General features: G+C 37.0%; 1 protein-coding gene across 1 annotated transcript in view; it reads right to left on the reverse strand.

Annotated features, from left to right (window-relative positions):
• Positions 1-11,678: 11,678 nt before the first annotated feature.
• The window catches only part of LOC311156939 (sodium channel protein type 5 subunit alpha-like), a gene marked incomplete at both ends in the record, with an annotated part of 32,124 nt that continues 17,760 nt past the window's right edge, over positions 11,679-26,042 (reverse strand). Inside the window, 11 exons of the mRNA XM_084211282.1 lie at positions 11,679-12,823; positions 14,141-14,405; positions 15,195-15,295; positions 17,119-17,260; positions 18,168-18,221; positions 19,087-19,341; positions 19,483-19,552; positions 21,129-21,367; positions 23,811-23,965; positions 24,666-24,780; positions 25,224-25,343. Coding sequence (XP_084067408.1) covers positions 11,679-12,823; positions 14,141-14,405; positions 15,195-15,295; positions 17,119-17,260; positions 18,168-18,221; positions 19,087-19,341; positions 19,483-19,552; positions 21,129-21,367; positions 23,811-23,965; positions 24,666-24,780; positions 25,224-25,343 — 2,661 coding nt within the window. The remainder of the gene's footprint in view (positions 12,824-14,140; positions 14,406-15,194; positions 15,296-17,118; positions 17,261-18,167; positions 18,222-19,086; positions 19,342-19,482; positions 19,553-21,128; positions 21,368-23,810; positions 23,966-24,665; positions 24,781-25,223; positions 25,344-26,042) is intronic.

The following is a 26,042-nucleotide window of genomic DNA, read 5'->3' on the forward strand; positions in this document are numbered from 1 at the left end:
TTTACACAGAAAAGATAAAGAACCTTAAGCTTTTTTTTCCCTCTCTAGAATGAGGTTTATATAATAAATTTCCCATTTTTTGAGATGTATTGTTGATTTTATTTGGTTAATGAAATAATGGTATGAGAACTCACCTCCCAAGTGCTGCCTGTCAGCTCAGGAGTTATGTTCACCTGTGCATGTTGAAGCCTTTCAGTGTTTTGAGATTTTTTTAGAACACAAGAGAAACTGAGACCTCCTGGCCAAGAGGGGAAATCCCCATAAATTGCTGTTTATGGGATGAGTATTAACTTATGTGGGATTTGTGGCCCAGTGTGAAACTGAGGGAATGATGCTGCAGAGAGCTCCCAGTGATTTATGAAGGCTGTTTACTGCACAGAGATTAGAATAGCTTTTATCATACATTACATTGCTACTTTGCTTTAAAAGAATAGCTGAACCCATTTTCTGACCCACATAATAGTGAAGTCTTAAATGGTATAAAGTAGCTAATTGGCATTTTTGTCAAAATAAAAGACCTAGGATAAAGGAATCTCATTTCCTTTTGTCAGTGGATGAAATTATATTTAAAAAAAAAAATCATGATGATGTAAAATTCAGACTCTTTTGTTTGGATAATTGCTATTACAGAGTAACAGGAAATTGCTTTCTCTGTAAGTATGTATTAAAATCATTCTGTTACACACAGTAATCTCCAGCTTGCTAAATGGTCCGATGCACGTTTCCATCAGGAAAATTTGCTTATCACCTACTCAGATGGAAAAATATGGATTGCTCTTCTCTCTCTCCTCAGTGGCCTATCAGAATAATACTAAGAGAATTAGAGTAGTGAAGGAAATAAAGTTGTAATATTAATATTCCTAATATTGCTTCATCAAGGAGCATTAGGTGTATCTGGAAATTTCCTTCGCTGTCCCAGACACTGGATATTGACATGTTGAAAATCCTTCTTTTTTTTATGTCCAATATATATAATTAATGAAGGAGCAAAACACAAAAATTTGATTATCTGAGGTAAACCAGAGGCAGCTTTAGGTACTAGAAGATATCACACCCTGGAATTAAGGTCCAGATGGGTCAGAATAAACCACAGCCTTCAGGAGAGGCAGATTTTAAGGACCCAAACACAGAGTAGAGTGGATGAGCTATTTAATACATAATAAGATGATTGACTAAAGCATCTGTTTGGCAGAGTGTGGTTTTATAGAGACTGTATTATTTATCAGACAGGAAGAGCTGAAAAAAACCCCTGAGTGTCAAGCACTGTCTAGAAAATGAGGTGTCCTCTTTTACAACACAAAACAATTATGAAGGAAGATCTAAACTGCACAACCCCCAACAGACCAGTGTGCCAGGTGATGCTCTGGGAACCACACCCTTTATTCTGTCCACCTTACCTGGAACAGAGGAGTTTCTCCCTGCTTGCTCTTTTCAACAGTTTTCTGCAGGAATTTTCACCTTTTCCTTATACTGTATACACCTGCTTTTCACCTATTCTTTATACTGTAATTCTGCACCTATGGCATGTTTCTGTGAGGTCTTTTTTTTTCAGCATCTCCACCTCTGTTTTGTGGTTTCCTGTCCAGCTGTGACCTTGCTGGCTCTTGTAGCCTGTGGTACAACAGGAGTGTATATATTTTTTTTAAGATTTTTTTTTGTACATTTTCAGGCTGTCTTTAAACTTCTTGTGTAACCAGAGTGTGAAAAGAGGCCAAATTCATGGCCAAGACAATCAGTTCATTACCACAAATCTTTCCAATCCAGTGTCCCAAAACAGCTGAAGAGCCCCAGCCAGTGCTGCTGGTTTGAATTCAGCAGGTTCATTCCAGGTGGGAGGTGTAAATCCTCCAAATCTACCATTAAATCTGGGAACAGCAGCATAAATGGTTTGGGATAGGAGAAAAGTTTTTGTACAAGAATCCACCCTAATCAAAGGATAATTCTCTGGGTATCTGCAAATTGTTATGTCCTTTGAGCCACAAAGTTTAATTTATGATATTAAAAAATAATTAATTACCTTTTAAAATATATGAGAATGTTTCCTGTCTTTATTTTTTTTCTTTTTTTGATGTTATGCTTATGTGGAAATTAAGACCTTTTAAAGATCAGTGATCAAGAACTTTCTTTAAAGACCAGCAGGAAATGACTAATACAAATATACAGTGAAACCATCCAGTCATTTACACAAAGGAATCTTCCTCCAGCTCTTTAATGGACTAATGCAGGCTGGATTGTAATGGGGCTAATTTGCTCAACACCTACTTAAGGAGAAGATGCTGGGGTGCCTGATTTTTCCCCTCTCTTGGGTCTGAAAAAGCAATATATTGCCTACATGAAAGCATCTGTGACACTTTGATAGATGCAGGGAGCTGCAGCCAATGCATAATTGGATGATGCTAAGAGAAGTGTCTGAAATTGCCTCTCAGAAGCCAGGCTTTAAAAGTCTATCAAATTCAGCAAACAGAATGGGAAAAAAAAAATCTAGAATTTGTTTCATCACTCATCTCACTCTCACCTTTTCAAGCTAAAACTGGAGCTTTGAGTCTGTGGCAACAGGAACACTCAGCTTGAGGGTCAAAGGGATTTTCTCCTGCTATGAAATATGAAATGTTCAAATCACCTGCCACAAGTGTTTTTGTATCAAAATAATGTAAAAAGCAGGAGGAAGCAATGATCTGAAATAACATCAGTGTCTCAGCTGTGTAAGTCATCCTAATATTTCTTGCAAGATTTGAACTTCACTGTCCTACAGAAGAGAAAGTTCAAGGCTCCTGTTGTCAATACCTGGTATAACATACCATGGACACACGAGCCTATTTACACCTATAAATGGCAAAACTGGGTGTTTTCTTCTCAAATAAATCAAAGGCTGTGTAGTTGTGGGCACATTTTTATGTTACGAATATTTTTATTCTTATATACTTGCATTTGCTGGGTGCCAGACATGAAACACATTCAACAAAAGATTTGTAGAGGCTGGTTTGATTCTCATATCTTGTCCATCAGGTTTTCACCATGCAATTCCTTGCAACACATCAAATATAAAGAAATTAAGGTTGGAAAAAGATGGAAAAAGGTGAGAGGGAGAAGGAAAGGGAAAGGGAAGGAAATGCCTGTGTTTGTCTACAAGCTTCATACATCTCACTCACTTCTGCTGAAACTAAATTCAGTTTCTTTTTTTCTAGATGTGAGGTAGACTTTTGACATAAAGGATCTTTTCCCTTCCAAAAAAATCATCAATTCACAATACCAGAGCTGGTGCATCAGGGATTGCTTTTTAAGGTAGTAAAATCTGGTGGGTTTCACACAAACACCCAAAAAGGGTCCATAGGAACTCTTACAGCAATGTTAATACATTGTTAGTACATAAAATTTTTATTTGTGAGATGTTGGGGCCATTAATAGCCTTTCATTTAAAATTCTAGCAAAAGCTAAAGGTATGGTCTTAATAGCTGGGTTTGATCACATCCAAAAAATCTCAAAATTATTGGGATTTATGGGAACATGCAAGCATGCTCCCACCTTTCACTTATAGCACTGGGCAACTTCAGGACTCTCTTTATTCATATTTTGGGGTACATTATATAGAATTATGTGATTCCCAAGAGTTTGGGAAGGGCAGACTTTACAAGATTCCTGGGATTTGCTTTGCTGCCTGGAGTCTGAGGCCAGGCAAAGCCTTTCCTCTCTACTGGGGTAAAAGACTTGAAAATTCAACTTTGAATCTAGCAGAACTGGCACCAGGAAGAAAAGGTCACCAGCCTTACAAACACAGTAAATTCCTCTGTGCCCTTCCACACCACAGAAAGATGGAATTGGACAAAAGCCTTCAAGCAGGATGGAATAACATTTGGTTATGCAGAGAAGCAGGTTTCCTAAATCACCTTCAGAAAACCAGTAAGTGTTTTGTGAGAAAATGGCTTTTACTCCTACTTATCATTTGCAGAGATGAGCACTGTGACCACAAAGCCAGGTTTGAAAATGTGCATTTTCCAGGGAGGAATGGCCCCCTGGGCACTGAGCACTGGCATGAGCTGAGTGGGGCAATGAGGGGGCACCTGGAAATTAGAGCCTCTGCCAACCCAGCCCATTGTTTTCCCTTTACTACAGCTGAGTATGGCATTCAAGTCCATTAATTCTCATCACCAAACCTGGAAATATGGAGACAGATTTCAATTTGCTTCTTATATATTATTCATGCCGTGCTATGAAATATTATGGAGTTAATTTAATTGCACTGCAATTAAAATACCTGTTTCTGTGTACACAGGTAAACATTCAAAATTTAAAACCTTTAATGAAGATGGTTGTTGTCATTGTTTCTATAAGCATTGAGATGAGGAAACAGGTTCTAAAATAATAATTTTTGCTGTTACCATTGCCCTGTCTTTAACAAATAGAAAAGCTTTTCTCTAAATGTTTGCTCATTTGTACCCTTGACCCTGGATAATTTCAGAAAGAAGAACAGCCATGCCTGGTTCTCAGAGTCCAATAATCCAAACAGATTCTTTCAGCTGTTCCAAGCATAGAGCATGAGATGTTTAATGTCAAATTGATTTATTTCAATATATTTGATTTTACTTGGGATTTTGATTCAGCTGAATGATACATAATATGCTGGAATCTCTTCCCCTCCCACTCGCTCAGGCTGCACTGAGATCTCAGAAATGCTCGTTAGGGCTCAGCCTTGATGACAGAGCTCCTGGAACACTGTTGGGCTCCCAGGAACTTGGGCTGTCTAATGAGCTCCTGCTTTTTAACCAACAGCCTTGCAAACTTATTTATCTTGCCTGGATAACAGCCCAAGTGGAACAACATGTTTGCTGTTGAACTTTCCAAGAAAGTTACCGACCCAAATTTTGTCCGGGACAGAAAATCATTATGAAGGCAAAACTCTTGCAACCCTCTAAGCAGTGTGGTATTTTCAGGGTCCCCCGTGGCAGGAAGGAAATTATGAATCTGACTCCATGTACTTAGAAGGCTAATTTATTATTTTATGTTACTATACTAAACTATACTAAAAAATAGAGAAAGGATACAGACAGAAGGCTTAACAAGATACTGATGAAAAACCTGTGACTGTCCAGAGTCCCATCACAGCTGGCTGTGATTGGTCATTAGGTCAAAACAATTCACATATTGGATAAACAATCTCCAACCACATTCCAGAGGAGCAAAACACAGGAGAAGCAGATCAGATAATTATTGTTTTCATTTTTGTCTGAGGCTTCTCAGCTTCCCAGGAGAAGAAATCCTGGTGAAGGGATTTTTCAGAAAATATGATGGTGACATAAGCAGCATCCAAAGTGAGACCCTTTGAGCTCTCCTGGTCACAGAGGGCAGTGATCAGAATCTCCCTCTGGAGCTCGTGGACTCTCAAGGCTGCTGTGCTCAGAGGATCGCTGCTGAAAGCTGCTGATGGAGCCTGGGCTGGCACTCCCACTCCTCAAGGCTCAACATTTCATCCTGTGAGCAGATGCAAAGGCATCTGCCCTGAGCACCTCAGTGAACCTGAGTGGGAATTTCTCCTTTCACAAACTCCTTTAGGTTTGTGTGTGAGTGTGAATATGATGTACCAGGAATGTTCCAGGAATGGTGCTCCCTTGGATTCATTAGTCCATAAATGAGTTACTGTTGTGCTTAGAGCAAATTCTATAGAATCTTTTGTTAAATTGTTGAAATTAGGTTATCAGTTAAACCCAGCTAAATTCAAATATTGTTGAAACCTTTAGGCCTAAACTGTTGGTCAAATCCTGGGCTAAATTTAGCAGGATGAGCCACTGTGAACCTTGTGACTCAATAGGAGGATTTCCCTTATTCCTTTTTATCCTTATGCTTTCCCAGCTTTACTCTTTTCCATCCCAGCCTTCACACAGGTCCTTTGAGGTTGATTTTAGTTTTACACTGATTGATTTTGGGTTTCAGCCTGATTTTTCTCTGTGTGCTTTAACCATCTAATAAGTAGTAGAGAGAACCTTGCTAGTGAACTTCATCACACTTTCACTTTCATATTGAACCTGCTTTTGCCAGTGGTTCTTTGAGCAGCCTAAAACACTCATTTATGGCAAAAGCACAATACAAACATAAGGTTACACTTAGCAAAATACAGCAACATAAGGTTTCAATCCCAATACCTGTGTGAGCTCCATTGCCCTCTTATTGGTGGATTCCCAGGTGTATTAGAAAGTGCAGCTTGCACTGATTTTACCCAATCTTGTGTATTAATTCTCTTTCCTATCTGGATTTTTGGGGGTCCGTATTATTGGCTCTTTATTAAGGGGTGAGCCCCCCATTTAGGAAGGTAAGGGACATTAATTACTCCCCATCATATTTGATGTTTTGGCAGCCATGGGATTTGTCTTGTGCAGAGCTGGCAGACAAAACAATTCACAGGAGGAAGCTGAAGATAAGTGCAATGGACATAATGGACACAAGCACAAGTGTTTTATTGAAGGGGATGTCAGAGAGCCTGATAAATGAGTGATGGGCACCATGTATGTCTAGGAAGGAAATGTTATTCTCTTAAGATGCTGTGGTGGAATCCTGTTGCTGTTTTTATTGAAGCTTACTCTTATCTCATTGAAAAGGGGAGAAGTTTTCTGTTCTCTCTGTTCAGGATGGGATTGGGGGGGAAGGAACAGCTGGAAATATTTTGGTGAATTTCTGTGCACAGATGTTGGAGAATCTGTCTTCTCACGCAAACACAGATTTCTGGCTGCAGCAGTTACAGGCTTCACTGGTAGCAGCAGCAAAAATATACCAAGTGAAGAACACAAGGATGGCTTTTTATTTGCCTCATCATGTCTGTGTTATTACTTCAGCCACAAGCACAAAAAATAGATAATTGGAGTAAGGCTATGAAATATTTGCTGATGAATTCTGCAGAGACTGCTGAGACTGGTAGCATTATGAAAATACTACCTCCAGTTCTACCCTCTTCATTTCAAGAAAAGTATGACTATATAAAAGAAAACTTAGAAAAGAGCTGCTCTTCCTGGTGACCACTCTAAATTGTCCCCAAGGACAAATTCTACCCAATGTTTGGGTAGCAAGGTTGGGTGGCTGTTGTCTGAAATCTAACCTATGGATATCTAACTTGGGAATGCTCCTGCACAAACCCAACTTCCCTAGAAACTGGAGAGGAAATTTCAGTTGGTCTCAGTCTGCCCAGAACTTAGAACAGCTCTCATTAAGGTAAGGACTGTCATTAAAATCAGCTTGGCCTGCCTTACCTTAACTCCATGGAACCACAATGCAGATAACTGCAACAGATTTGCCCAAACAGCTATTTTTTCCTGAGGAGTTGCCAAAACATCTCTATTGCTCTTTCAAAAGTCTCTGAAGATCAATAAAACCACTTACTAAGTTGATGCCTTCACACATTTTCCCTGGAACTGGCAGAGCAAAGAGTCACAACTTGTGCAACCACATTCAGCTCTGACACTGCTCAGTGCCTTCATCCAAATATATTTAATGGATGAGGGTGCTGAAGAGACTTGCAGAAAGAAATCTGACATGATGTTGTAGATGTCACAGAGGACTCATAATTTAGTTTCTAGAGGTGGGCAGGTGAGAAATCTCTTGGTAATGTGCCCTAGACTAGAGAATAGAAGTGCATGTCTAAATAGTATCAATTGATAAACCCCCAGGTTGTTGATTAAAGTGTCTCTTTAGCCATAATATTTAAATTTGAAAAGCATCTGGCTGCTGTCAGGCTTGCTTTTAGCTGGTGGTAGCTAATGGAAGTATTTAAACACAGTTCCTGCATCTTTGAAACTTTTACCATAAATATTGAATAATTTGTTCTTCTTAGTTCCAACACAACAGATCTCTTCCCCACCACTTCTAGCCATGACCCTGACCTCTGCCTAAAGCTGCTCAGGTTGTTTGGTGTGCTCTTCTTATGGGAATATTCACTCTAAACATGAATTATAAGAGCATATTTTGGGATGTCTTCCTGCACCACCTGCCTTGTGAGGATTTCTCATATTGAGAGAGAATGTTTAGCTCACTGATGGCTTAGGACAGTGACATTGCAGATGACACACTTGTCAAGCACAACAACCTCTGGGAGGTTCAGGGATAAGATGAAATGATGAGATTCTCTTTCTGGTATCTTTCATAGAATCACAGAACGATTTGGGCTGAAAGGAACTTTAAAGATCAGCCAGTTCCCACCTCCCTGCCATGGGCAGGGAACCTTGCACTAGAGGTTATTTCTTTTCAAATAACGGATTTTTTTACCTCTGGGGTTTCTTTTGAATCCTGAGGAAGTAGTGGAGAGTGCAAACATTGCAAGGTGAGCAAAAGGACAATTTCCACAAAACCTTTGGTGAATCTGCTCCAAGGGGCACAGGGCTACCACAAAAGTGGAAAAAACTCTATTTTCCAGGGGTCTGTTTCATTCTATTTCCACACAGGAACAGTGACACATGGACATGTAAAACAGAGATCTGCACCAGCACTAAGGAGGCAGTGCTGGTTTGTACTGCACTGCTGACCCTCAGAAATTCCCTGGGAGCTCTACATTCACAGTATTTCCTCACTGGAGGGATCCAATATTCCTTTGTTTCTGCTCTTCTCTGATTTAAGTATCAAACTTCACAAACAGAAAGAAATACTCTTCCTCTGTGTTCCAAGCATTCCTGAATTTCTCACAGAGTCCACAGAAACCCAGGCAGTTTTACCTGGAGGGATTCACAGCTCCATATTGAGAGAATTGTCAAAAGCTCCCACCTGTTCACTGCTTTAACTCATCACCATTTACAGACTTATTAAAGAAATTGCTTCAGGAGCTGAACTGGCTTTTGGACAAATCCAGCAGGAAGAAGTTGCAGCAGCTGGATATCACCATTTTCCTTCTAACTTCCATTCTCCTAAGGCAATTTTAATGCTTAAGCAATGCTAAAGAATCAGGCAGACTTTTAAATTAGCCCCATGGTGAATTCAGGTGGTTTTGTATGCTGCTGAGGTGACATAATCACTAAGGATGTGTTCAGGCCGGGTGTGATTTTCTCCAAAATTTCTGCCCCTGCAACACAAAAGAAGTGTTCATCTTTGAAGTATTTCTAGGTATGGACAGAGAAGCTGGTGTTGCATTCAAACAAATATTTTTTAATTGCAATGATCGGGGTGAATAATGTTTAAAAATCTCTTCCATGGTTTTTCCCATCGTCCCTTTTTTTTCAATATGCAAGAAGAAAGCAGTTTTACCTCTTCTCTAAGAAACATTTCCTTCTACAGTGCTACAGAGAAATGCTTGAACTACCCCTCTGGAAAGTCCAAGCTCAGGAGAACAATTTTATTATTTTTTCACAACCATTGAGGTCTATCACACCAGAACAGTCAGCAAACAAGCACTTACTGAGAGACCTGTGGCTAACCTGAAACCCCAGGACAGGAAAAAAAGAGACTTGTGACACTTTTCTTCTGAACAATTTAGAATTAATTTAGTCCTTCAGTGCTGAAGTGTGTGAATTTCACCTGTTTCACTGAAGACTGGCCACATCCTAAACCACAGTAAATGCTGCCATCTAATGGAGCCTGATCGTTGAACAAAAGATGTTGGCTCATTCCAGAGCTCACACTGAATAAAATTTATAGCTTCACCTGAGCAGCATCACTGTGCATGAAACAATCCAGGCTGGACAGGAAACAGACCCACCTGGTACCTCTGCATCCCACTGGCCCCGAGCTCTCCTGAGAGCTCTGCAGATCTTTTTTATGAACTGAAGCTGGTTCTGAGAGCAATCATAGAATCATTAAGGTTGGGAAAGACCCCCAGGATCATCAAGTTCACCTGTTAGCATTCAGCAACACATAATCACAGAATGATTATATGCAGGGGCTTTTATTGAGAGCTCTGGGTGTCAGGGGTACAGACCCAAATCTGACTCCAACGTGGGTTTGGGATGAACATGTTTTTATATCCTTATCATTATATAACTACATATTAATTATTACACTTACATTGTTCCATTGTATACATTGATTTCATCCAAGCATGGATTTTTGTAATTTCCATCAAACCCCTCAACATCGTTTCTCACAATTCTTATTACGATTAAACAATAATTATATCCAATTTCCAAACAATCATCACATCTAACAATCCTATCAGTTATCATAGTCATTAATCATTATACAGGTGCAGCCTAACATTTTCCCAGGGCCTACCAGGCCTATCCTTCCTTTCCAACTCCCCTGAATATTCCATGATTTTAGAAACATTTTATCCCTACTATCACACCCTTTGATTGAGCACCTCCATGCCCGCCAAGCAACAGCACCAAGAGCCACATCCACTCATTTTTTGAACTCTTCCAGGGACAGGGACTCCACCACTTCCCTGGGGAGGCTGTTCCAATGTTTGTCCATAATAAATCTAGTTCAGATTATACTGTATCTGAGCTCTCTAATCTTAGTTGCCTGTGCCTTTATTTGTCCCAAAAATAGCTTAGTTTTGACTAAATCTGTCCTATTTTAATTGTATTTAAAAAGGTAAATGACAGTGAAAATTCATTACCTTATTGTTCTTTATATTCTTGGCCTGAAAATGCTAAATCTTTTCTGACTCCCTGTGAATAGCAAAATATTTTCAGTTTTCTTGTGCTAATAGATAGCTACTTTGAGAAAATTCTATTACTGTTGTTCTACCCCTCAATAACAGATTGTCCTCTAATAAAAGAAATTGAAGATACTTCTTAGAAAATAGACAAAAGCATGTTAAGCATCTGAAGTCTTTATTGAAGAATTTAAACCAGTCATATTCCAAACTGCAAAATAAAATTTTAAAAAATCAGTAAAATATTATCACACATTGTTCATATTTTTTTTTTCAGAATCAATGAAATAAATGCTTTCTCTAGATTTAATAAATGCTACCTCACGAGATACACCATGAACTTCTTTTCAGATTACTAAGTAGTGCTTTCTAGGGATAAAGTATAATGATGGAATTTTTTGTACAATTATTCCTTTCTGGAAACATTATCTCTTGCACAACATTCTTTGATTTTAATTATGATTACAACAATATTCATACACTGAAAGATACAAAGAACAAATTATGTACAACTTTCAGGCACAGGCATCTGAGGATGATCTGTTAAATCCCTTTGGGTGTTTGTGTGAAGACACCTCAAAAATTCTTAGATATAACCAAATCCATTCAAAGATATTAGGAGGAGGATGATCCCAAAAAAATCAAAATTGGAGGCTGATTATACTCAAGTGTTTTGAGTGAGCTCTTTTACAGAAGTGAAGTTATTACTTAATTTTGCTATAATAAAGCCTTTTTGGAAAAATTGGTTCTCCCTAAATACATCTACCTTATTCTATATCCTCGTGTGTTTATAAATAAGTGTTTACAACTGATCTTTCACAGACTTCTTCTGTAAGCACATGAGCTAAGAGAAAAATGACAGCTGAAAAAATTAACTCACCAACTCCAGTAGCTGAGGAAAAAAATTCCATAGATTGAGATTTACCTCTAATATTTATGACATAGTTGTTCCAATCTTAAGTGCTTTAAGGAGCATTTGCAAATCTGAACGATTACAATACTTGAAGGCTGACAGTATTATTCTAAATTTAGAGTATTTGTGGGATCAAAACATGGTCTCCATCTGAAAATAAGTGACATTGGTTTAATTGGAAATGCTGTAGCCATGGTGACCTCATGTGTCAAGCTTACTGCTGTCTGTCTCAGCAAAGCCATCATAATATAAAGGGAGGGATATGGAAGAAGCAGGACGTAATTTATCTGCCTTCCTACCATGATTTTCATTAAGCAGTGATTCCAGAAGACTTTGCTTGTCCTGTATTTCTCGTCCAAAGACAGCACTGCTATGTTTACAATGGTACAAGGATGTATTTTCAAGAGAACGTTGTCTCAAATACCTCCTGAAGGCCTTTTGAATAACAAGAGCTGACACTTCCTCTTGTTTTCTTTTAAGGGTAGAAGAAATTGGGCTGTAACAACTTTTAGATGGATTGCCAGCTGCAATTTTTTCTTCCATGTTTAATTCAAGACTCTCCAGGTCTCCAGCTTCTCCCAAGACCCTTTTAGTGAAAGCCAGCAAGATATCCAAGCAGTGGATCTTATCTCCACTAACTATAGGGATGTCCATGGCTATGAGCTGGATTTTGTTGGGCTTTGGGATGCGCAAGGGGTCTGCCAGAGCATCTGCAAAGTCTGAGAGAGCAGAATAATCTATAAACTGCGTTGCCAGAGGGTCAAACTTTCCCCATGTCTCATAAAACATATCAAAGTCATCCTCACAGAGAGGATCTGTGCTCTCCTCAGTGGCCACACTGAAGTTCTCTAAAATGACGGCGATGTACATATTTACAACGATGAGAAACGATATAATGACATAGCTTACAAAATATAAAATACCAAAGCCCTTATTTACACAATTATTTTTCTCTGTCCCTGTTACATTTAATTGGAGAGCACAGTTATCAGATTCCTTTAGCACAGGGGCCAGAAGACCATCCCAGCCAGCCGATGTGGTAATTTGGAAGAGGCAGAGAATGCTACCACTAAATGTTTCGAAGTTGAAAATGTCATCAATCGCACCCTCCTGGGGGAGACAGGCAAAGTTTGCCATGCCCACGATGGCATAAATGAACATAATCAGGAAAAGCAAAAGGCCAATGTTGACCAGGGCAGGAAGAGACATCAGCAGTGCAAAAAGAAGAGTTCGAATCCCTTTGGCTTTGCGAACTATTCTCAGGATTCGGCCGACCCGCGCCAAACGAAGAGTTCTCAAAACCGTAGGGGAGAAAAAAGATCGAAACACTTCAGAAACTCCAAGACCTTTGAAAGGAAAAGGAAAGTAAAATGTTGTCAGGTCTAGTTAGTCAAATTAATGTCTGTTTTGTTATATTCTGTGCTTTAGGTGTCAGCAGTAACACTGATCACATTACGCTGCTCTCAATATAAACATCATCAATTCTGAAACAGCTCAGATAAAAGCTTAGGTAGAAAAAGAAAAATTGTAATAGCTTCCAATATAAAAGAGGCATCAAGATTTCTGCATAGTTTGGAAGATGTGCTCTTCCAAGTTTCTCTAATTTGGGGAGTGAATTTATGCATTCATTGCTCGAGTACCTAAAAAATCCTTTAAAATCCATTCAGGTCTTGTGCTGGAAGCACTGGGGCTGTCGCTGAGCCCCTGTCTGAGTGCTGCTTTTCTTTAGGCCAAAGCTTAACTGTGAGACTTGGACTAATGCTTGGCACTCAAATGACATCAGAGAAGAGCAAGAAGAAAATAAAGGAAAATCATCTCTCAATGTGTATCCCCCATAACACCTCATTCTATGACACAATAGCAATGCAAATGATTACAAAACAAAGAGTTAAGATGTCATAATTTTTCTGGGTTGTACAGGATGTCAAAAGCCTACCATGCTTAGGCAAGAAGCAGAGAACTCTGAGCAGTTTTTCTTTCCCATACTTAATTACATGATATGACCTGAGCCTGAGTAGGAAGAACACACAAAATAAACTGTACAAAAAACTAGAGCTGTATATGACCCTTTGCAGAGTCCCTGATCAGCATCTGGTCTTATTTAAAGAGCCAAAAAAATACAAGCCAGTTTCAATAATTTTTTTCAGTCACAAATAGTGGCCCAGGTTTAGTATGGTGTTGAGCAACCAAATTTTCCTGAGCTTTTCAAATCTGCAACTGGGTTCTGCCTTCTTAAGGGGAAGTCCTGAATAATTAAATTAATCCCCATTTTTTATGAAAATGTATTTTTAACCTGAATTTTCTTTTCCTGTGAAAACAACAACTAACATGACAACGTGTAAATTGAAAGCATAAAACATTAGACAACAGCTTAAGTACAATAACTCTAAAAAGATATTACTGAATTAAATTAATATGCTGTTAATGCCTTAATAAAAATCATACTTAAAAAATTTCAAAGCTCTGTTTACCTTTTAGTACTCTGCAAAAATATAAGGGAAAACAAAAATGCGTCCTTTTAGAAAGAATAACTTAGCAGATAGTTTGAAACAGTACAGTGGATCTGGAATTTGCTTATCAAACATATGTAGGTGGTTACTTCAAACTAGAATTTGGCTTAATATTGGTAAGACACTTTACCTGACCTAGTGATTGATACTTACTCACTATTGAAAGGATCACAACACTGAAATCAAACACGTTCCAGCCACTCCCAAAGTAGTAGTGCCTTAAGGCCAGTATTTTTAAGACACATTCTACAGTGAATACAGCCACAAAAAAATAGTTGATTTTATTAAGAACATCCTTGGTGCCTTTGTCGTTGTTTTCTGCCATCATAACAATCATATTTAGACAGATGAAAATCACAATGGTGATGTCAAAAGCTTTGTGATTTACGATGTCAAACAGCAATCCTAGGAATGCATTCTGTGGAGAGAAGAACCACTTAATGCCAGTTCTGAGACCCAGCCTGCATTCAAATATTAATCAGTAATTTGTGCTTAGAAAAGGAATTTAAGATAACATAAATTAACAACAAGCTACTAAAAGCATTTTTTGGTGATTTCTTTAGACCCTCAAAGAAAACTCACCATATTTTCAGTATTTTCAGGCATCGTGCAAGCACACTGGCTTAGAAAAAATACATAGCAGGAAAACATTCAGAGTACATTGTGATTGCTCTTTTAATAGAAATACTTATTGAAGCAGATATTTTAGGATAAGCAATTCTAATTAAAATGTCATAAGCAGGAAAAACTCTGAGTAGTTACTGTGCAAAGACAGGCCTGAAATTCAATTTAAGAAAATGTAAGAAATAAAGCATAAGATTATTTAAAAGCAAATAACAGCCATGGGGCATGTACTGCTCTCTATTCATTCTAACCTGCAATAATCCAATCTAGTTGCAGAAGCAACATCATGCAAATTAAATAACCAAGATCATGGTATGAATATCAAATACTTATTATGAACTGGTTTAAAAAGTTTGTACATTTGAGTAGGAGATAAGTAGGTTGTAAATTTCCTTAATTAATACCCTCAATGATGACTGTGTTGGATGGAATTTTTAAATAAAAGAGAGTAAAATCTGAATGCTGTATTGACTGAGGAAGATGAGGGGCTCTAATGCAAGGTTTATTTCCCAGTTCCTGGCTACTGAGTTTAAATATCATCCTCTTTATATCCTCTGTCATATTCTTCCTAAGGTGGCCTCACCGATGGTCTTGGGATGGGTTTTTGGGGTTTCTTGGATCCAAGTTTTTTTAGAGCATTATAGTACTTTTTCTGTTCCTCAGTCAAAAATAGATCTTTCCCACCTAAGTAAAGAGAAAAAAACATTGTTGTTCAGATGAAGTCAAATAAATGCCAACAAATTTATGTTAAAGACAGTAAGCTACACTTGTCAGGAGTGGGACCTAAGAGAGCACAGAAACCAAATGTGTCTTTACCATTTCTCCTTTTCCCCTTGATCTTTGATCTGATCTGAGTTGATCATGAAAGTCAAGTCCAGGCAGTGATCCCAAGTCAGTTCCCTCAAGTGTGAGAGCCTTTTCAACGTTTTTCAAATCTATTTCCTGTTTTTTAAATTGCATAAGATTCATCAAGAAGTAGAATATTTTATATTTTTGGGAAAGGCAGAAGCAGAAGTAGATTGCTAGACTAGCAAGTAAATAGAAGATGAGGAATAAGAATTTTGGGACCAAGTTCTATGGGAAGTTTTTGGCAATGAATTTCTTATTAGCATCCACACCACCTGTATTACTGAGCAATCACTTGGAACCCAGTAATCAGAAATCACTCATCATAAAAGCACTGAGTGATCAGCATTTTGTACAACAAACACTTAACAATGTTCAGCAGGGCCCCTGCAATTGGAATCACTCCAGAAAAACCTCTGAAAATTCTGCTTAACTTCTCTACAAGGACTCTCAGTGAAAAGCCCAAAGAAGCAAAAAATAAATGAAGGAGGAAAATTTTAAAAAATTTAAAAATATCAGTTACAGCATGTACTAATAAAAGAAAAAAAGTGTTACATCCACATAAACTTCTAGCAAATGTTCAAGCTTATCAACTACTTAACCTTTTTCTCTATTGGGATTATTGTAACTGGGACTTTGTTATAAATGGAAAATTCTTACAGTGAAGTTGGACTGCTGTTCCTCAATCCCTACACATCTTTTCTCTGTCCAAATTCAGAGAACAGAAGAATTTCTTGTGGTTTTTATTTCTATCTGTCTATACCAAAGGCAGTAATGCTTTGACACTTGGTTTATAAGTCAGCCTATATAAACAATTAATTATTCCAGTACACATTCTGCCTTCCAATAGGAACCTTGAAATTGTAAACCTCCTGCTGGGGTCTGCTTTTCTAGTGTTTTTTTCAATGAGCAAGATGCTTATTTGTTGTAAGACTTCCAAGTGGATTAATTGACACAATTTCCCTTGATATTCTGGATAGTTTAAACCCTTAAATGAGTCAGGACTCAATTGATAAACAAGCTTGGCATAAGGAAGGTGAAATATTCCAGGCAGAGATGATTATTGCTTTTCTTTGCTGCATTTTCCATTCTAAGATTTTGCCTTCCAGCTCTCACTGAATAACAAGAACAGGGAATACAACAACCAGGAGGAGAAAAGTGGAAGCAGTCATTGCTTCATGGGATTTAAGTTCTATCGACAAGACCTTTTCAAGGTTCTTTACCAGGAAAGCAGAAGTTATTCATTCCATGACTGCTTCTTCCATGACTGATTACCCTGCTCACAGTTGTGAGGTGTTCACTCTCATCAAAAAGGGTTTTTCTGTTCCCCAAAGCAAATCTTCAAAGCAGAATAAAATAGTTCCACTCTCCTGCAGCAAAGTCTAGGAAACTTTTTTGACATCTCATTTCTAAAGCTATTCACTCCTTCCTCCTCATCCTCTACTCAGAACAAATCTAGGACTTAGCAGGAAAATAGAATTCACAGGTAAAAACCTTGAGGAAGAGGGGATTCCTGTTTTCAAAACTTGGTTTGAAATGTTATTACCTTAAATTTATCTAGTCAAACATTTATTTCAAAATGTTAGACTTCTAGATGTCAAGCCAGCATTCACTTAATCAAATTGGGATTACAGGAGAACATGGGTTAGCTCATGTAGTACTTATCTTTTTCCTTTGCTGGTTAAAATTGCTGATAACCACTCCAATGAAAAGGTTCAGCATGAAGAAAGATCCAAAAATAATGAAAACCACAAAGAATGCATACATTCCTAAGCGTACTTCAAACTCTGGCTGTTGACCAATCTGTTAAAAAAAAAACAAAACTCAAACCAGAAAAATAATATTGGTAAAAATGAGATAATCTCAGCCTTAGCACTTCCAATTTATTATAGCAGATGTTTTTATTGTCATGAAGGATAAATTATTTCTGCACATTTATACCTTTATCTAGATGTACAAGTAGACCTGTCTTGCTCTATCCTGTTACTGTTTGTAAAGATAATGAAAAACAAAGCCAAATCCTGCTCTAGCAATTTTTTTCGTAATAAATAAACAGCACCAATTAGAAGGGATCCTGTGAATGTCCTAATTAGAAAAACAGCTCAGATTAAAGATAATTGTGAATTCCCTCCTTTGGGATGCTATCCCAGGCAAGAAGCAATTTAATCCAGCCATACAAAGAACAATATTGTTATTTAGCAGCTATTTAACTACAGTCAAGAGTACAGCGATGGAATAAGCAAGAAAAAATGTCAAGTCAACTAAATATATAGAAGTTAAAACTCACTGTGCTAGTGTGAGAGCGAGAAACAGGACATGCAAATAGGGAAGAAATAGTGAGGGTGTCAAATGTAGGGAAGAAAACCTCAAATAACTGATAAAGCTGCAGGCTGTTTCAGTTTTACTGCACATGTTTAGAAAGGAAGAGAATTTGCTTCAGAGGCACAGCCATATTCTGTTTCCAAATCAGATTTGTAGAAAATTGTATATTATTTTGCCCTCTTTCTGTGTGGTATCACTCCACCGTTTCATCTATCTGAGTTTCAGATATTTGGCACTCCAAGGGTTATCGTTTCACTGTGTAGCTGGATAAACTCATCCATTTGTATTTTTGACCTGATGTTGCAAACAAAGCTGAAAAACTGACAGTATAGATAGAAAAGGGAAGAAGGAAAGGGAAAAGAACTAAAATTTCATTTCAGTGACATACCTCACGTGAATCCACTGCTGCATACATAATATCCATCCAGCCTTTAAAAGTTGCCTGAAAGGAAATGCATTGTTTGTTACAACTAAGAAAAAAAATAGCTATTGCTAATATAAATGTGTTAATAGTTGTGGAAAAAATAAGAAGTGTGCTGTAAAAAATATGCATAAATTCTAAGATATGTTTGGAAGTATGATTCACTGGAGTTTATTGGAGAGAAAAAATTATCCTGAAAAGAAAACAAAAGTCATGATTCATGTGTCAAATGCTTTAATGCTAACTTATTAAATTGAAATTTTTGTTAAAAGTTTCAGCTTAACTAGCAAATATAACTTAAAAAGAAAAAAACAATTTCTAACAAAACAGCAGATGGTTCCATCCTGCAATTTTTATCAATCGTAGAACATTTTGGAGGATCCAGAGCAAAGAACTTAATCTAGAAAAGATACAGGGATAATGGAAACCTTTTAACAATGCCTTTATCTTGTTTGTTGGGTATTGGGGAATTAGCACCCCAACACTTCAGGATTTTTACAACAAAAGTAGACACAGAATTTTAAATAAATTGGTCCATGAGTTTTCTTTCTTATCCACTCTGAATTAGAGAAAACAAGAACAACTTTAAATACAGTAACAGGCAGACTATTTCAGGTTTAGTTTGTTAATCAAAATTAAAACAGAAGTGAAATTTAAAACCAAATTGAAAAGCTGTGAAAGAGTTCTTGATTTTAACAAAAGGCTGCATGTGCCCAAGTGTTCTTTAGGAGGAGGTGAGCAGCTCATAGATGAGGAAAATATTAATGGGAGCTAAAAAAATCCCCAGTTTCAGTGAGATAAACAGAACCATAGTGGCATGCCTTGGTTGGCTGCTCAGACCATTCCTTGAGAAAAACAAAAATGAACATATTTTTATAGAACTTACCACTTGGAGAAGAGCCAAGTAACCCATGCCAACATTGTCAAAATTTACAACGCTATTTGTCCATGTCCCATTGAAGGCAAGACAATCAATTTTGCCATGAATGTGATCAGTACTTTCTTGTTTGTGTGTGCATTTCCAAAATCTGCTTCCAAGCCATTTGACTCCTAGAACATTAAAGAGGAGCCAAAAGACAACGCAGACGAGCAGAACGTTGAAGATGGAGGGGATGGCTCCAAAAAGTGCATTCACAACTACCTGAATGAAATAAACGAAAATAATTCATTAATTGAATTCAAAAGATCACTTTTCTCAGAAAGCCACTGATTTTTACTTCTTCAATATCTATTAAAACTCTCATCCATATAAAAACCCAGACTTTCCCCCCCCCATCTTTACCTTTATCCCTTCAAATCTTGACAAAGCTCGTAGAGGCCGCAGTGCTCTGAAAGTCCTGAGAGATTTCAGGCTGGTCCCAGAGGAACAACGTGAGGAATCTTCAGAAACAGAATTTCGTCCCCAGGAAACAAAGGACAGCTGTGTTCATTGAATTGGAACTGGCATCATTAAATGGCATACAAAATTTTATTTTATCTATATGAGTAGACAGTCCTAAGATGAAAGTTACAGTATATTTCACCACTAAGTCAAATGAAGAAAATACACATTTAAAGTTAATATAAATAAATATAACAATTTAATTAATATTATATTAATTATATTAGATATTATATTATATTATATTATATTATATTATATTATATTATATTATATTACATTACATTACATTACATTACATTATATTATATTTATTAAATTTTACCTCATTCTTTCCTAACACATTAAAAAAATGGAATTAATTCTAATATGATTTTTTTAAAAACAGTTCATATAATTTTGTTTAATACTAGTATAACAATCAAATTGGTAGCTATGATACTTCCATACACTACCAGACCAGAAAGGTTTATTCAGATAAAATACTCCCATTTTCTACATAGATATTCTCAGCAGTGTAAACAGGAATTTATTACCATAACTGAGAATGGGGATGTGGAAACAATTTTTTTTTAAAAAATGTATCTGGTTCATTTTAGATATTTCTAAGAGAGAAATGAAGACATCAAAAATAATTTCAATAATTAGGCTTTTTCACTGTGCATGATTTGTCTCTTCTTTCTTATTTGAATTTGCTGCCTCAATGTTCAGCCATTGGATATTTCCATGCTTATGCTCTGTTTTGGACTGCTATTTACATTAGAAAACTGTAACTGTAACTTACAAATAGTCATAATATTAGATTTTTCTGTTGAAATTTCCTAGTACTTCACAACTTTCAATGCTGACTATCCTGAGTCTATCAAAAGCTACTCTGATGTCACAAGTCAGCAGTTTAGACATCCTTATTTTAAAATATTTAACTTCAGAACAGTCCCAGTGTGATGTTAACAAGAAAAATGTTTCATTTTTATGCAGCAAGATTATAATATTTAGCATTTTCTACATTCAGAGCAAATGTATATGTATTGAACACTACACTTACCTCACTCTTGGTGATTCCAACATTTCTCTTTAGGGCTGTGCAAAGCAAAAGATACTTCCCTATCTTTAATTCCCTGGTAAATTATTTTTCCAACCATGCTTTTCAAATGTCTTTGCCATTTAAATTTCTTCTCCTTTAAGGAAGGAACGCTTTCTTTTTTTCTCTTTCTAAATACCAAAATCAAAGTTTGGTTTGGGTCGGAAGGAGCCTTTAAGATCCTCTAGTCCAGAACTGTCAGTAGCTTCACATTTTCTACTGTCTTAATCAATTTATTTTAATTATATTTCTGATCCCTAATTGAACTCTTTCTCTGAAATGGAAAAAGTTTTTAGAACCATCATGGTCCTCAATGTTGGTGATACCTAATAAAATTTCCTTCAGCAACTTCTTTATTATTGCTGACAATTTCCATTTAAAGTCCTAAACTCTCTTTTTGATTGAAGGTTTTTTAGCTTTTGGAAACTGTCTTTAAGACTTGTAGTAATTCATAATCACAATTTACAGGTAGTTCTCTATATAGAAAATATCAAAAATTAAAATGTAGGACAAGCTGAGTATAATACTTACACACACAATGATGAAGTCAAGCAAACACCAAGAATTTGTGAAATAACTGTGCAGACCAAAAGCTACCCACTTCAGAAGCATCTCCGTAAAAAAGGTGTAGGTAAATATGATATCAGCATAATCTAGGATGATTTTCAATTTTTCTCTCTCCTGCAGGTGAACATCTTCAAATGCCTGGAATTTCAGAACTCAGTTTTAAAACAGGTCAATAGTTTTAGGGAAGATTATTTTTGAATTGCACAAGAATAAATAGTTTGGCTTATTATAACCATTTCATATTAAATTGTGGACAACCACCACTTATTTTTATACTTAAAAGTAAAAAGGTAAATTTTAAAATAAGTACAATCTCATTTCCACACTGATTGAAAAATCTCGTAATTTCAAGTTTTTATGTTCAACACTTCAAAAAATGTCTAACAAGGGTGTCAGTTTGGGCTAAAAAATTTTTACTTCCCAAGGTAGTTGATAATTTTGAAGGGGTTGATCTAAAATTCTTCACAAAAAATCCTGAATTGAATAATTAACCAGTGTCTATCAGACTCTGACTTTCCAAATGAGTCACATTGAGTCATCCTGCAGAATTGTAATACAGACATGGAAAAAAGTGACAAACACCTCATCTGGAACTGCTCAGTCCTGAAGTTGCACTTGTTTCCACCTAAACCTTGACCTTGAGGTTTTAGGAAAGCGTTTCACTGATTGCTGTCATTCACATCAATGTTTGCTCATGTTTAAAGTATTTGCTGCCTTGCTAATTTATTGTAGATTATTTTTATGTTGCCAATCTATTCCCAATTGCTTTTAACAACTTGCAATATTTCCTCACCAAGCCTTTGGCAATGTCTGTAATTTTCCTCTCATCCACATCTCCCCTGCTTTTCTGAGCATTCTCCCATGATCACCATCTCATTTAATTTCACTACAAGCCATGGATGTGTGGTGGTCTGGTGCTCATTCATACTCATTCAGAAAATTTCATATCAGTAAACTTTATAAGCAAGCAAAAAATTGGCATGTCCCTTTCTGAAAGAAGACAAGTCTACTTTAGAAATGGGAAAGTTCTCAAGACTGTAAATCATCTTTCATGACAAGAAATTGGGTTTTTTTTTGTTATTTTCCACCTGGGTACCAACTAACTTTTTGTTCAACGGGACATTTAAAATAACTCAGTCTCCTTTGTTACTTCAGTTTGGTTCCCCATGAACACAGAGGAGCCCTTACTGGAATTCCAGGGGTCTTAGGCTTGAAGATGTGGCTGGGGATGTGTATTCTATTGCCATCTGTCAGAGGAGGGGCAGTTATCTCTGTCCATGGGGCAGTTTTCTTTATCTCTCCCACAGCCCATCCTCCCTCCAGCAGATCTCTGCTGTCCATGGCCAGTGAGTGTCCCTGCAGGGCTGATCAAATTCCACCATCCCATGGGGAGATGCTGTGCCCAGGGCAGGAGCCAAGCATTCCTACCTGGATACAATCTGCCCTGGAACAGCACAGCAGCCTTTGCCCCCTGCATTCCCAGAGGAGCAGCTTTCTCCTGCCCTGCATTCCCAGAGGGAGAGCAGGCCCATCTCCAGCAGCCCTGGAGCTGCAGAGGAAAACTCCCCCCTTGTGCAGGATCCTGCTGCAGCAGAGCCACAGCTGGCACTGCAGGAGGGCTGAGCCCCCCTGGGATGGGGCTGTGCCCCCACCCTGACACACTGGGGACAGGCACTGCTCTCACTCTGGCTGTGGTGTTCTGTGTTACTGCATTTTTATTTTAATTTCCCTATTAAAGAACTGTTATTCCTATTCCCATATCTTTACCTGAGAGCTCCTTAATTTCAAAATTGTAACAGTTCAGAGGGAGGGGGTTTACATTTTCCATTTCAAGGGAGGCTCCTGCCTTCCTTACCAAACACCTGTCTTTTCAAACCAAAACATCAGGGAGTTCCCCTGGAGGTTTTGTCAGGAGAATTTTAAAGCGGATAGGTCAAATCTACAGTTCAGGGAACAACCTGAATGTAATGTACATAGAACTGACTTTAATTGGAAATTCTGACATCTGTCACATAGATCCCCTTCAGACTACTTGGTTATGTTCCTTCTGCATTATATAATATTTTATTTAACAAGTTACTCTCGGTAGACAGTGAATATACTTTCAAATATAATAATTCTTCCCTCATTCTTCAGTAGAAATGGATATGATCAGAGTAACAATGAAACATTACCTCACCTACCAATTTACAGCCACCTTCACTTTTGGCTTCTGATCATAATGTTTGGATGATTTTCAATCTACATTTTTTCTGAGTAGTTAGTCTGCTTTACAAATTTAGAAGTGCTATTATTTTTTTCAAGCTTTCCCAGGTAATATCAGACTCTGGTTTGGCTTTGTAATTAACACAAAAGTGTGAAGAACTATGTTCAAAGAAGAACTATGATTCCATATATTTAATTCCATCTATTTAAATATATTATCCAAGTGGGGGAAAGCATTGTAACTTCTAAAGGTTATATTTATTACACTCTTGTCTCTCCCTGGGGAAAGGAATGTGAGAGTAGGAGAAATCAATTCAATACTATTCTTTTACTGACAACAATTAATTCCAAAGTGGAGAAATTAAATGACATTTACCAATGCTGCACTGCTCAATACAATCATAAAAACCATAAAATATTCAAATCCACTATGGTTCACAATTCTGTAGCAGGTTTTTCTAAAGTTCCACCAAGTTTTGCCTGGAAACTTGGTGGTATCCACTACACAACATGGGAAACACTCAACACAACCTAAAAAGAAAGAGAACAGCATATTGGTCCAATGGAAAATGTTGAGATATGGATTTAAAAAGTATAAAACATCTAAAAAGGGTCTTTTACATATTATAGGAAGAATATGCTCTTTTATCTATGAGGCTATGCTGTTATTGAAATGATCTGAAGCTAAAGAAAAGAAAAAAATTTTATGCCAAAATAATCTCTTTTAGTAAAGCAACACATACATGGAATAACAGACTTATATAACTTATAAAAGATAACTATAACATATAAAAGATGGAATAATATCTTTTTGTGTCTTTCTGCAGAAAGGTTTGTGGGCACAAAAGAAGCCTTTACTTCTATCTAAAAATGTGCTTATTTTCTGCATTTTTTCCTTTCTTTTTATTTTGAAAAGAGATATTACCTTACTAGCAGGTCAGTAAATTATTATTTTTACTAATTATTTCACTTTATTGCACTGCAGAGACATTACATCTGGACTCTGTTCACTGCCCTTTGGCAGAAACACTCTTCATTAATCTGTAAAGGCAGCAGGATTGAACCAACAGAGTCCAAGGAGAAGTTCAGGTGATCAAAGGCAGATATCCACACTGGAATGAGCAGACAAACAGTTCCTGCTAATTTGGATATGCTCCAAATGGATATTTTTGAACACTGGTTCATTTGGCATTAGTGCAATACCAAAAAAAAAGAAAAAAAGTATTCCTACTCTCTACAAAGCAGTCCTTAGGCAGCTGGGAGTTTTTAGTCTGGGAAAACATCTCCAGAAGAACGACTGGATCCACAGTGCTGGCTTCAGAAAAGCTACGGACAGAATGATATTTCTGCAAAGGAGAAGAATTTGAGAATTAAAGAATTTAGGAATTTAAGAAAAGAATTTATTTGCTTTTCATTAATAAGGTTAACAAACCTAAAATAAATGAAAATTACCATCTCCTCTCACTCCCCAAAAGAAATTTGCAGTGTATAAATTATCTTTATGTTGCTGAACTGCCAAAATAAATTATAAATAAGAGGACCGAAATAGCCAATCCCCACTTTTTGTTTCCATCACTTTATTTTAACAAGTTTCTTAGTTTCTTTTAGTTATCTACAGTGGAAATGAAGGAAGGGAAATGTTTAGAAAATATTATATTATCCTACAATTTTAGAGAAAACTCTGATTTCTCCAGGCCAAAATATTTTTAGAAATACAAATCATGTCTTAAAAGGCTTGAAGAGGAGAAGGCCCAACATATTAATACAAAATGATAAAATTTATAATTACCTCTTTTTGATCATTCTTTGGGTGTGTTACTGTGAAAGCATTTGCAGTTTCAGAAGTCCCAGAACTTTGATTGAAGCTCTTTGAATTCCGCCACTGTTCTCTGCGTCTTAATTTGTCTCCCTGCATGAAATGATGCAAATGATGCAAATCAGTTCATTTTCCACTTATTTTTTTCCTGACAGTCATTCTTGAAAGGCAAAATTATTTCACAGAATGTAAAACATCCATGAAGTTTAGACTCATATAATCAAAGAATGATTTGGGTGTTTGGTTTGGAAGGGGCCTTAAAGATCATGTAAGTTCAACCCCTCTGCCATGAGAAAAGAATCTTTCACTAGCAAGTTTTTCTTTTTACAAATAATTACATAGTTTTCCTAAAATGCTTGTAAAAGATTTATTCTTTCAATTATAGGCAGAAGATCTAAGTGATCAGAATCAGTCCTCAGTCCTTCTGACACTACAAATTCCAAGAAATACCAGATTCCACTGCAGCAGAGAATGAATTTCTGACATCAAATCCTTATGGGCAAGACATTTGAAACAGCCACAGATGACTCTAAGGTGATCAATGAGTTCTGTTTCTTTGAAAATTTGTCCAAAGAGACTGCACTGATAATGCTTCCTAAAATGGCCAAAACTATACAAATCCATCCAAAAAAAGATCCCTTCAACCCTTACAACTCTTTGATTCTGTGAAAAGAGTTCCTATATCTTCTGTTCCATATTTGACAATCCTGTGTGGATGTGACAGACACCTGAAATTTCTCCAACATTCCTAAATGCCTCTGCACAGCTGTCATGGGAGTAAAAATGTCTCAC

This window comes from Fringilla coelebs (genome assembly GCF_963513975.1).
Source record: "Fringilla coelebs genome assembly, chromosome: 1".
Taxonomy (NCBI): Eukaryota; Metazoa; Chordata; class Aves; order Passeriformes; family Fringillidae; genus Fringilla; species Fringilla coelebs.